Source organism: Camelus ferus, chromosome 8 (assembly GCF_009834535.1).
Source record: "Camelus ferus isolate YT-003-E chromosome 8, BCGSAC_Cfer_1.0, whole genome shotgun sequence".
Lineage (NCBI taxonomy): Eukaryota > Metazoa > Chordata > Mammalia > Artiodactyla > Camelidae > Camelus > Camelus ferus.
This window is the reverse complement of record NC_045703.1, coordinates 1,851,685-1,865,619: the sequence shown is the minus strand read 5'-3', so window position 1 is coordinate 1,865,619 and position 13,935 is coordinate 1,851,685. Positions and strand designations below refer to the sequence as shown.

Genomic DNA, 13,935 nt, shown 5'->3' with positions numbered 1-13,935 from the left:
AACTTGAATTCAACTACTTTAGTATGAAAGTCTCTAAACAGCTAATTAAGAATAGCATTGGAATGCACACTGTTTAGAAGCAGGAGGGAGCAATTAACTCATTCTTTAAGATAATTTATAAGAAAATATTAGAATGATAACTCTCTATTCACTGAAAACTGCTCATTAGGAGTAAAGAAATACTACAGTGTTATGCACAATTCAAAGCAGGATTTAAAAAAAAGAAGGGTCCACGATGCCTAGTGACATAGTAAACACCCACCACAGGCATATCAGCACTTCACTTCCAGCTGGTTGCTTTACTACATATTAATACATAGATTAAGAATGGTATTCATCCTGAACAGGAAATAGATTTCACCTGTTATGACAATTATGATTGGAAGGGGCTGCCCAGTGTGCTATGTCGAGAATGATTCTGAGACCGAATCCTGACTCAGTGGAGTTGTTATGAATGATTAGCAACGTCTGCTGTGAGTGAGAAATGGGGGCAATGGAGGGCATGTGCTGTGTATTTGACACCTTCAATATCTTGCATTTTGTCTGGAAAATTGTATCCTATTTGCATAGGACCCCACCAAAAAAAGGTGAATATAACTAATTTAATATTAAAGTCAACCAACAGCCACTCAATTAAGGGAGAGGATTACAATAAACACTGGGAAATCTATCCAGTCCTTCTTTACTCAGAAACACTGCCTGATCCAGGAGGCTGGAACCCCAATCCCTTGGTTCCTGACTAGATCCTAATCCAGCATGGGATAACAAAGTTTCTCTCTCTTGAAAATTTAGAATTGGGATTCACACATAGCCAGGCTCGTTTTTATACATGTGGAGCTGCAACATGCAAACCATGGTGGTCATGTGGTACCACTCAGACAGAGAAGCAAAAACACTACTCGGTCCGCAGACAGATGAATAAAGAAAATCTACAGAGCCAGTGAAACCAGGGGCAAAAAGGAGAATAGTCTCTGGATTCCCAAGAACCTTCCTGTCCTATATCCACCTTCATCTGGATTATTACATTCCCCTTTCTTTTTTAAGCTAGTTTTAATTAATTTGTTATTTATAGCCAAAGAGTATTAACCAATAAAGGATAATAGGATTGTGAAAGGATGAAAAAAATAATCTTATAGTAGAAGAGGCAAAAAAAAAAAAAAAAAAAAAAAAAGCAAGGGGACAATAAATAGTTTAAAAAAATCAAATTATTCTCAACTATACACTAAAATTTTGGTAAAAATTCATTCCTTCAGTTTTGTGCCCTCTTCTTAAAGAGTATACATGATAACCATAAAGAAACCCGACCTTTGTTTCTTCTGTCCTCACTGCATCCAGCAGACAATGAAGAAGCTCCTGACTGTCTTGTTGCTGAAAACTTTTAAATCCAGGGGCCCTATGATTTAAAACCAAAACAAAGAGGAAGAAAAGAATAATCATTTTATCAACAATATATTAGTATTATTTACAATCATCTTGAAATAACATATAGTCAAAGATTCAATTTACTCTTTTTTCTAAGCAGAAAGACAAAAGGTGATTACTCATTCAATTCAGATGAGATATTCAGTACAGCAACATGGCTGTCATTTATTAAGCAACTACTACACACCAAGCACAAGTACATGTGTTAAGCTTTACACATGCTAAGTCATATAATCTTCAAACAAGCTTGGAATTTACTTTCTCTAGCTTATATGAGGGCTCAGATCGACTACTTAAATAACTTGCAAGGTCACACAGTGGGCAAGGAAACAGTATTCAAACCCAAGGCACTGTGATTTATTATCTTCCTACCTTAAATCACTCAAAGAAAAGCAAGAGATTATGATAAACTGATACCTTTGTGAATGTATTCAACTTATTAATTTGATAATCACATTTCCTGTATATTAAATAAAAGGATCAGGTGTTATTCATGGAGACATCGACAGCAAGTATTTAGTTGATTTCAGTAACTTTGAAAAATAATATTTTCTTCAATGAACTCAATGCTAAAATGAACATTTCTGCCTTAAATGCAAACAAGTACTAAATTTAAAAAGTGCTCTGATCTAAGATGAAGAAAGAATTTTGTCAAAATGATACAAAACCTCAGTATCTTGTTAATAACATTTAATGAAAAAAATATGAAAACAAATATATATGTATATGCATGACTGGGACATTGTGCTGTAGACTAGAAATTGACAAATTGTAACTGACTGTACTTCAATTAAAAAATACAAAACAGTAAGACTATTTTATGGTAGTACAAGACAAGTTTACAATGGTCTCACCATGACATTACAACATTTTTCACTTGATATACACAACAATGCTGTTAAGGAATTCATATTACATACTAGGCCATTTTATATAAGGGATTTGAGCATCTGTGGATTCTGGTATCTGTGGAGGTCCTGGAACCAATCCCTCGTGGATACTGAGGGACAACTGTAATACAAACTCCACTTTATACGGAAGAACAATTGTGTGCCATCGACATAAATCCAGGTCCTTTGATTCCTGAGTCCAAGATTTTAAGCATTATTCTTCATTATCTCATGATCAACATTGACCCTTGTAATGCTAATTTGAGTTCCTGATGCTAAAATACTCTCTGAACCAGTAGTGAATCTAGCCTGTAATGGGAACCATCATTTTGGTTACTCACTCTTGCTAAGAAGAAGAAAAGAGCATCATGATGTTGAGAACGCTTCCCTGGTGGGTTTTCTTTTCTGCATGTAGTGCCCACCTCCTAGATCAGAGATGAGGATAGAAACCAATATGAACACCAATTCCAACCCTCTCTGGGTCTCCGCAGCTGGAATTCATGAAAGACAGAAACTGCCTGACACTACACTTGTGCTGGAGGTGCCAGGAAAGGTCAGGGAGGGGACAGGGAGGGGAAAGAGGGGAATCCTTCAGAAAGCCTCACCAGCCAGGAGGTAGGCAGGAGAAGACAGTTCATGGCTTTCAAAGCAGACACACAGGAAGGAAATCTTCCGAAACAAAGGAGAAAAGGCCTCCACCACGTCTCTGCCTACAGCCCCATCTCAGCCATGCACAAAGCACTTACTGCCTTCTAAACCACTGAAGAAAACTGAATAAAATCTAGATTTCTTTTCTCTCATCTTTTACCTAAGACTGGGGAACAAATCATACGGTGCTTTACAGAATCTCTAATGGAACCCATCTGAGCTACCAACACCAGAAGACATCTTCAAACTTAAGGATATGAATAGAAAAATGACCAAATAAGTGAAGAAATTCACTCTATTCCAAACAAAGGGAACATTCACAGGAACTGTACCTTAGTAAAAGTGTTACTATGGGAAAGCACTGGGAACTTTAAAAGACCTCAAATTATAAGAGGAAAATGTATGCACACTCATAAAACAGGAACAGACTGTCGAGAAAAATTTAGAACAAGAGAAACTTCGTGGAGATGTCTTCTGAGTGAAGATGAATCAATCTGTTCACAATCCAAAAACTTTCTCTGCTCTAAACATAAAAGGAAAAAGAGAAAACAAAACAAAACAAAAAGGTCTAAGTGGGATTTTCAAGATAAAAAATCCACAGAACAAAAATAGAACACAAAATTGTAGGCAGAGAAAAAAAAAAGAAAAAAAGAAAAACAGACTTGATAGGCTCCAGGCCTGAAAGAGCACAGACCTGAAGGGTAAAGAAAACTGAAAGTACTGCAGACGGGGACCAGGGCCAGGCTCATCATTTCAGGATGGCGGATCTTACCAAGAGGGGAAAGGCAGCCCTCAGGCAAGTGTTGCCTAAGGCTGCAACAGGGCACAGACACAGACTACGGACCTGGAGCTGAGCCAAGCCTTCCACAGACTCTTCTCACTTCCCCAAACAAGCACAGCACTGTAACTGAACCATTAAGAGACCTGGATTTCCAAGGCCAGCCTGGAGACAGGGGGTGAGGCTATCTTAAAGTTTAAAAATTTCAGGCAGAGAGAGGAAAGTGGGTTTGAGGAAGGGGAGGAGATGGCAGTGGATGGGGAAGCTCACAGCTGTGGAGGAAATGGGAGAAAGCACAGGTGGAAAGATGACAATGGAAAAATAAAGAATTCACCCCCAAAGAAGCCTACAAACCAATACTATAAAATACATAAAGAAATCCAATGTTAATCAACATTAGATCAACAACCAAAATGAAATTATGTCACTCCCAATAAATTTTATAGCACTGTCCCAAAGATGTTAAATATTTTGAGAATGTCCAAAAACATAAAATGTGAGCATAATTGCCAATAGAAACCTAGATATTAAAAAATAGGAAAAAAATTAAGAGCATGTAGATACAAGATGACCAATTAAAAATATTAGAAATAAGAAAATAAAACCACAGACATAAAAATACAAAATAGGAGAAACTCAGAACTATACATGGTTGAAGGGTAGAATAATAAAGCAGAAGATAATATTGAAGAACATACCCAGCATAGTATACTGAACTTTCATTCTCTCTTGATAATTTGGTGGCACTCTTAAGGTACATGAAACACCACAGAATATCACAAAACTAGGACTATATATGTGTGTAATTTCCTCATGGACAAAACCCAAAGAAAACTCAGCACATCAATATTAGTTAGCAACCTGAGGGAATAAAGGAAGCAAAAGGTGGGTGTGACTGAGAATGGAGAAACAGAATCACTCTACAATCTCTCTGAACCTTTCAAAGAAGAGTACAGGTAAAAACTGGTGAAATCCATTAGGATCTACATTGGACTTGACAGCGTTGTGTTAATGTCAATTCCCCCGTTCTGACAATAAACTGCTATTATGTAAGATATTATCATCGGTGGGAGCTGGATGAAGGTACATAGGAACTCTGCACTCTTCTTGTCACTTTTTGTGAGACTTAAAACTATTGCAAAATAACAAGGTATCGAAGAGGGAAAAAAGGCCAAAAGAAAGTTGAAGAGCTTGCTCCCAACAATTCATCACAAGTGGTCAAAGTGTCTGACAAATCACCATTATAACAGATGCTTCAAGAGACTGGGTTCAACTCTCAAAAATCAATGTATATATACAACATGAATGAATCTCAAAATAATTATGCCAAGTAAAAAAAGCCAGACCAAAAAAAAAAAAAAAAAAAAAAAAGAGTGCATATTGTACAATTCCATTTACAGTTGACCCCTGAACAACACAAGTTTGAACAGTGTGGGGCCACTTACACACACATTTTTTTTCAATAAATGCATACTGCAATATTACACAATCCTTGATGGCTGAACCCACAAATGTGCAACCCGGAATCCAGCGGGCCAACTGTAAAGTTATATGAAGATTTTCCACTTTGGGGAGGGTTGGTGTCCCTAACCCCTGTGTAGTTCAATGGTCAACTGTATACAGAAATCTAAAAAATGCAAACTAATCTATAGTGACAAAAATGGGGCTTAGCAGAGGGAGTCCAGAGAGAGGGATGACAAGAGAGCCCACGAAGACGTTTAAGGGTAATGGATATATTCATCATATTGACAGTGGCAACACAAGTACATACGTATGTCAAAACTTAACTGACAGTACACTTTAAATAAACAGTTTATTGCTTGTCAAATATATTCACTAAAGCTATTCAGAACATCTATTAATACAATTCACTATTTCAGCAGATTAAAAGAAAACATGATTATTTTAATAGATGCAGAAAAAGTATTTGATAAAATTTAATATTCATTCTTTTTTCTTAAAAAACAACAAGCATTTATCATCTCGTGTTTTCTCTGGGCCAGGAGTCAAGATGTACCAATACCCATTCCTGGTAAGATCTCTCAGAAAAAACTAGGAATGGGAATTTCCTCAACCTGATGAATGGAATCTGTGAAAAGTCTACAGTATCATTCTTATGTGTGAAAGACTGAATGCTCTGCCCTTGATATTAGGAACAAAACTGTAAATTAAATAAAACTGGAAATTAACAACTGAAAATTAAAAAAAAATTTTTAAAGTACCCAATTACAATAAATAGCATTTAAAAAACATGAAATTCCTAAGGTCAATTTAACAAAATGAGTGTAGGATTTGTAGGATAAAAACCATAAAACTTCGATGAGGAAAAATCAAAGACCTAAATAATTGAAAAGGTATGTCATAATCACACATTGGAAGACTCAAAATTATTAAGATGTCAGTTCTCCCCAAATGGACCTACATATTCAATGTAATCCTAACTGACAAACTAATTCTAAAATTCACATAAAAAAGCAAGGGACCTAGAATAGTTTCATTAATAAAAAAAAAAAAAAGGAACTTTGAGGACTCACACCATCCAATTCCAAGACTTACTGTGAAGCTACAATAATCAAGACAATACAATATTGGGATAAGAACAGACATATAGACCAATGGAACAGAACAAAGTCCAAAAATAGACTCAACATACATGGCTTAAATCTTCACCTGATTTTCTAAAAAATCACTTTTGCTAGTATATACATATCTTTTTAAAAGAAAACACAGTAAGGCAAAAGAAAATGCAATTTTTTAACATTTTCAAACATTGGATCCTGTAATTCTATTTATCCTTCAGACATACTCTCACAAGTGCAATGATATACACACACATATATCTATATGTAAAATCAAATAAATTATATCCCCATGTGCTCATATGGAAAGATGCAAATATATTAAGCAAAACAAGCATGCTGCAAACAATTTTTATATATGTCTGTGTATGCATAATGACTTTTGGAGAGAATAAAGAAACAAATAACAGTAGTCTGAATTTTTACCTATGAGCATCTATTATTTTAATATTTTGAAATTTTGTATAAATGTTTGTAAAACCAGAAAAAAATGAAACAAAGCAAAGTTCTTTTTGGCAGAGTCAAAAACAAATTTATAATGGGGGTGGGTATTGCTCAAGTGGCAGAGTGCATGCTTAGCATGCATTAGGTCCTGGGTTCAATCCCCTGTACCTCCTCTAAAAAAATAAATAAATAAACCTAATTACCTCCCCCCACCAAAAAAAGTTCCTAAAGCATATAATGTCCTAAAAACTTAACTCTATGAGGCATCCATGTCTCTGAGACTATTAAGGGCTTTACTGCTCTTCAGGCATTGAAAAAACACCCTTTGGCAACCAAATGAAACATAAAATAAGCCCTCCATATTTTGGACTACATTTAAAATACCATGGCACATTATGCCCAATAAGTCAGTTGCAGTAGAATAAATACTGCATGATTCCAATCATATGAGGTTACCTAGAATAGTCAAATTCATAAAATCAAAGAGTGAAATTATGGTTGCCAAGGGCTGGAGACAGGGGGAGAAGGAGCAGTTACTAAACAAAAAACATAAAGTTTTAGTCAAGCAAGATAAATAAGTTCTAGAGATCTGCTGCCTAATATTGCACCTACAGTCAACAATAGGATATGTGCACTTGAGATTTTTTTAAGAGGGTAGATCTCATATTGGGTTCTTTCCACAACGCAATTTTTTTAAAAAAGGAAATTAACATTAGTATAATACCATGAGATAAAATAAAATATAACACAATACCATGGCACAAGTAACTAGCGTCAATCAAAATGAAATTTTAAAGCCTAGAGATACACAAAAAAATGCAAGTTCACATTTAAAGAATTCTGTTTCTACATATTCAGTTATTGTGGACTGGATTAGTGTATGAGCTCCTGGCAGGGTCTGTTTTTAATAAATTATACATTGCGCGCCCCTGGATTCCAGCAAGTACCCGATACAAAGTAAGATTGCAGTTTTCTGGATGAAGAAGTAAATGAGTGCATTAAAGTTGAGTCAGGTCCCTCATGACATGTGTCATACATCCTAGGTACACAAGGATTTTGTTTTTAAACATACTGTAATGCCTTGAGAAATTTACTTAAACGCTGTGTGTCTCCAAGCTCATCTTTAAAAATAAGAAAACTAGGTTAGGTGTCCTGTTGTGACACTTCAGGATTGTACAATTCTGTATTCTCTCACTTTGTGGTATTACGTCATGGGCTTCTAAGGCAGGACAGAGCTCTGTTTGAACCCTGCCTTTGTCACTATGAGACAAGGTAAGCGACTCAACTTCTGTGAGTTTCAGTTTCCTTACATAGAAAATGGGGACACACAACCATTTCTTTAGTTTTCTGAGATGTAATTTACATAAAGCACACAGCTGCGACTAAAAAAATGTTGGTTCTTCCTCACGGTGGTCAACGCAATACAAGCAATGTTACAGTAAGAGTCAAACTACTCACACTACGTAATAAATACATTCATATTTTATAACTGATGATTATTTATATTAAGAATGTAGATGTACCTACTTCTGACAAAGCTGATTAAAAAGAACTTTAGGAGAAAGTGGTCCTTTTTCAGTCTCCTTCATGCTGTTAAGAAACAGGAACAAGGCTGAGGTCAACGGTCCAGGGCCTGAAAGTTCCACCACTAATGGGTCCTTTAAAAACATGATCAACTCTATGTCAGAAATATATAATTTTAAAATAAAACATTATTAAAAAATCTAAGAGTTACACTTTCTTTAAATGATGATTAAACTGCTTCAAGTGTATTAAGAAACTATTCCCTCATATGTAAAATGAATATATAAAAAATGAAATTTAATACTTTAACTTGAAAAATACAAGTATTCTCATATTCTCTGCCCTTTACTTAATAAAACCATTAGCTTCAGAGTGAAAAACCAGTCTTTAGTTGCTTGTAACTGTCCCTTAATATGCTCTCCTAAAGTAAAATTACTCATCTACTTGATATTTGTACATATTCACAAATAATAATAAATTACATTCATTAGCAATACCCCATCCCCTTCCTTTCCCCAAATATTTCACTAACAAAATAAGGAATGGGAAATTATGTCACAAAAATGGTACACCATCTCCCTCCTTTAAAGGAGAGAGACATAAAGCTTGACAAAAGCAGCTAAAATTGTGTGAAGGATCAATGCTCTTTATTCTAGAACTCTTTCCCCATCAGATTTTATTTTCTAAAATGTTATCTTTGCTAGTGACCCAACTGGATGCTGTCAGAAAGTGGGGGTGATTTTATGATTGAGTATCTCAGTAAAGGGAGACTAGAATATGAATAAAGCTGGAACAAGTGAAAAAAGTTGCAGTGACTCATTTTGGCCAAGAGAGGGTGTTCGGGATTTTCTAAGTGGTAGAGTAACCTCGTTTTTGTTTGTGTTTTGACAAAATTATGAAGTAGCCTTGCTTTGTTTCATTTCACCAGTCTAGTAGTAACCAAGTAACACGACCTAACTGCGGGTGTCAGACCAGCTTCTGAATGTCAGAGGCTGCCTTCCCCTACTCCTTTCTCACTAGTTTAAAAGCCCATTATCAAAGTAGGCTCCAAAAAACTTTTAGATGGTCACTATTAGAATTGAATCTACCTTTAAAGAACCAAAATGCTGTATTTAAACAAATGTCACCAGCAACTACAAAACAGGACCTAGACATTTCATTCAACAAACGTCAAACCCCTTTTTGTCTTTTCTAGAATGTTTGCGTGGAAGCTGCCTCAAGTATTTTTTGTGTTGTTTGACCCACGCATGATATGTTTGAACCATATCTTAAAGCTATTATTTTAGAAGTTTTAAGTATAATTGTTTGTTTTCACAAAATGCTTCTGAATTATATTTTTCAAATTCTAGGACTATCATCTCAATTGACAATTCTGAGAACTAGGAAAGATAGGTTTTGGCAACATCACTGACTCATCTGAAAAGAGCTATTATTCAGATAATTATGCTTCTTACCAGATGAGAGTCTGAGGAAGGAACAATCTTGAGTTTTGTACCATGTTCTTTGACCTCATTCATCAGTTCAGTAAGAATGTAAGACTGTGCCAAATTCTGAAAGAAAACAAAAATAACATCTGATTCAGTTATAATATGCCTCTGATTTTACAGTTTTAAAGGTTTTAAATATCACCTGGCATAGCAAAAAAGAAATTTTTAAGTTTTAGAAAATTTAGCTGAGTACATTTTACATTTAATATATATCACTATTACTGATAGAGTCCCAGTAAAATAAAGAGAAGATCTTTCAGAAGTAGTGTGTAAAAAAGTGTATGTGTGTGCATGACAATGGCTACAGACAGCCTAAAACAATCAAAAAGAAAACAAAGTTCTAGACGAACATTTGGCAGTCATTTACAGACTACAGGTGTGCCAATGAGCACAAATTAATTACAATAACCTTTTACATTTTTCAAAGCTCTCTCATGGCTCTTACCTGAATGACTGCATTAAAAAAGCAAGTATTTCCTAAATTCGTAATTCCTTTCACAGATGTTACACTGCTGCCTTTTCTTCCCTTATTTTTTTCACCTGTTTCACATTTTTCTTCATAAAGTTTTATGATTCTAGAAAATGCATCTAAGAGAAAACATAATTGACATGAGATTTAAAATTAAATACATATCATCTGACATAATTTAAATGTATTATTTAAAATTAAATAAGATTTTCCTCTGAATGAGTGTTCTTGAATGGCAAGAATACAAATACAAATAAATGTCTCGGGTTTTGTATTTTACTGCTAAAGCAACTAATTTTAATTCATCTTAATATACACATCTGTATCTCAAACCACATTACAGAATAAAATCCAGATGAATTTAAAAATTAAATATTAAAAAATGAAGTTAAAAAAAAGTAGAAAAGACTAGATCATAGTTTCTATGACTCCATTTATTTTTAATTTGGGGGAGATAATTATATTTGTTTGTTTAGTTATTTCTGATGGAGGTAGTGGGAATTGAACCCAGGACCTCATACATGCTAAGCACGTGCTCTACCACTGAGCTATACCCTCCCTCAAGACCACAGTTTCTAAATACCACTCCCTACCAAAACGAATGGAGACTCTAATGCTGATTCTAAACCTGGGGCAGCAAAGAGGCAAAATCAGCCTATAACAATCTGTTGTGCTAGAAAATAAGGAAGTGCTCAAAAAAAGTGATGAGCATGTCAAAATATACAGGTGTCATTCTGAATAAGTTCCCAATGGTCCAATCTGGAACAATTTGTCATTATAAAACAAAAAGGGGTACTATTAGATTATTACTCACTGAACAAAATGAGAATGAATCTGAATTTGTAATAAAACAGATTTTAAAATGAGGATGAAAGAGAGAAAACTTCCTTACAAGACAATGCCGACTAATAAACAAAAGAAATACTGATGGATTTTTAAAAAACCCTACAGTGGTAATTTTTTTGGTATTGTTCTTGAAACTTTTCTGTACTTTTGAAATTGTCAAAATAAAGATACTAAAATCCATGAATGCTCAAATCTTATATAAAAATGGCACAGTATTTGCATATAAATGTACACCCTCCCATACACTTTAAATCATCTCTAGATTACTTATAGTACCTAATACAATGTAAATGCTATGTAAATAGTTGCCAGCATGCAGCAAATTCAAGTTTTGCTTTTTGGAACTTTCTGGAATTTTTCTCAAGTGTTTCTGATCTGCGGTTGCTTGAATCTGAGGATGCAAAAGTGTGGATAGTGGGGAAGGGGAGCCCCACTGTATAATATAAAAAGTAAAATGCCTAATACATAAATGTATGGTATATAAGTGCATGTTTTAGGCTTACCAACATGCATAATTAATGCAGATTTGCTAATTATGTCAGTATATCACGTTTAAAAACAATACAAAAAAGAACAATTTCCAACATTTATGAACTGAGATTACTGATTTTACCTATTTAACAACAGATCACTTTCTGAATCAGCATGATTTTAAGTTAAACAGGAAATTCCCAAGTTCTCACTTCCGGTTTTAACTAAATGTTCTTTTAAATTCCTTTCAACTCTCAGATTTCACAGTACTTACAATCATGTGTTTTATTCACCTAATACTGACATGTTTGCTGTCTTGCATTGCTAGTTAACTTTTTAAACGTCTGGCTGTCTGTTTTTCCAATCAGATTGATGGAGATCAGGGAATGTCTCTTATGACTGCTCTTTCTTCCACAGGAGTGTGACGTCGGGAAGAACATACATTTTAAAAATTCAACTTAAATGAAAATCTACAAGATTAAACAGCAAATATAGTCAAATTTCAGCTTTCTGTGTCTCCAGTGAGTTCTTAAGAGGTAAATAAGTTAAGACGTCCCCTCCCCACCCTGCCCTTCTGTACAAGAGCATTAAGAGAGGTGAAAGGAGTGGAGGCAGCCCTGTTCTCAGGGACAGCAGCGCAAAACAAACACCATCGAGAGAAACTTTAGTCTCAGGTACTGGCAGACTGATATCACGCACATCTTATTGGTTCAAACAAGGCCTGACTTGGCACCTAGGAATTTTGCCAAAGAAAAGGCATCTAGATATGGGACTAATCCAGTGTTAATCAAGTGGGATTATTAACATATTTTGTCGTACGATTTTCCTAAGGATTAAGTGAGCTAAGTTTGCTTGGCAAAGCACCTGGCACGCTAAGCTCTATGTGAGTATGTGAAAACCGGCCCCCAGAGCCCCCCGAAATTGTGATTTGTGCCTAAATCTGTATCTTCCGAGCCATCCTTCATGTCCATTGCTTATTTTCTCTCCCTTTTTCCTTCATGTCCATTGTTTATCTGCTCTCACTTTTTTCTCTTTAATCATTTCCTGTACTTTCTGGGGGGGAGGGTGGTTTCCCTCAAGTTTATCTCATTTCTAATTGGTTTTTCTGAATTGCTCATATGAGTTCTACCTTTTATATTGACTTTGTGCTTTTCATGATCTTAGCTTTTCTTTCTAACGCGTGGAAACGTATCATTGAGAAAAATAAATTGGTGGTTTCTCAGATGTTTCTTTCATTAAACAAATTTATTACAAGGAAAAGATTTTTCTTTCAAGTCTTAACTTTAATCCTGTGATGCAATTTTTTATTATAGACCCAATTACCTATTTTTCTCCTTTATTCCTGTATGTTTATTCTTTAAACATTATTGGTTGTTATTGGATATCTGTTGTTCAGATAATGAAGACTGTTTTCAACTCCAAATCCCAGAATTCTGAGTTAACACAGAAAAGAACTAGCAAGATAGATCTCTTCCCCTGTCCTCCAAACATCAAAAAATAAGGGATAAGATTTAAACCCCATACTACAGCTAGGGGGCAAAGGCTGGCACAATCATTGGAGGTCACCGAAGTGCAAAGACGAAGCACAGAGAAAAGAGAAAGAGGGAAAGGCCAGATAGTATTCAAACCTGCAAGGGAATGTAAAAGCAAATGAAAAAGGCCATTCGGGGCTTAAGAAGCACTACACAAACAAGAGGAAGCCCCATACGGATCCCGGCAGGGTTCGCAAAAGAGAGCAGTCCACCTCATAATTATATCTGAGATTCCAACTAAAGCCCTGAACTGGCAGGTTTCAGTCTCTCATTATAGCTGTTGCCACTAGATGGTTTCACAGTGATCTTTAAGAGATTTAAGATGAAAGACTAATTAAATCCAAGCAGTGCTCAATCTTTTGGGGTAAGGCTGTTAGTCTGATTTTATGTTTACAAAACTCTGTCTCCAAAAGGTTAAGTCATTTGTCCAAGGTTATAACAATAATCTTTTGACTATAAATCCATTGTCATTTTGCCAGCTAACTTCTCTTCAGTGATTTATGTATAATGAAAAGAATTACAAAAACAGTAGGCAGAATTCTTACAGATTTAAGTATATGTTACCCCAAACAAATATGACTCCCCAAAAGTATTTCCTTTAGTTAACATTCTTAAAAAATGTTGCCATAATATTTTTTTAGCCTATTAATATGAAAACTGAGTGGTTGGGGGAAATAAACTACATACATTACATTAACTATATATATATATATATATATATATATATATAATATATACCTATAAACATATATTTATTATTCACTTGGGAAAATACTTTCAGAAATAAATTCTATTTTAATCTTATAAGAATAGCATCTTTTAAACTGTAACATACAAATGATTTA

The 13,935-nt window shown here is 34.9% G+C and overlaps 1 protein-coding gene across 9 annotated transcripts in view; it reads right to left on the bottom strand.

The window, feature by feature from the left end:
• USP45 (ubiquitin specific peptidase 45) overlaps positions 1-13,935 on the bottom strand; it is a 59,428-nt gene that overhangs the window by 22,906 nt on the left and 22,587 nt on the right. For all 9 annotated transcript variants that reach the window (XR_004321729.1, XM_032484409.1, XM_032484410.1 and 6 more), the window contains 4 exons: positions 10,218-10,360; positions 9,740-9,835; positions 8,289-8,419; positions 1,306-1,393 (listed from right to left, as the gene is read on the bottom strand). Coding sequence is in view for 8 of the 9 variants with exons in the window: in XM_032484409.1 (XP_032340300.1) it covers positions 1,306-1,393; positions 8,289-8,419; positions 9,740-9,835; positions 10,218-10,360 (458 nt within the window). In the remaining variant the exon portion in view is untranslated. The remainder of the gene's footprint in view (positions 1-1,305; positions 1,394-8,288; positions 8,420-9,739; positions 9,836-10,217; positions 10,361-13,935) is intronic.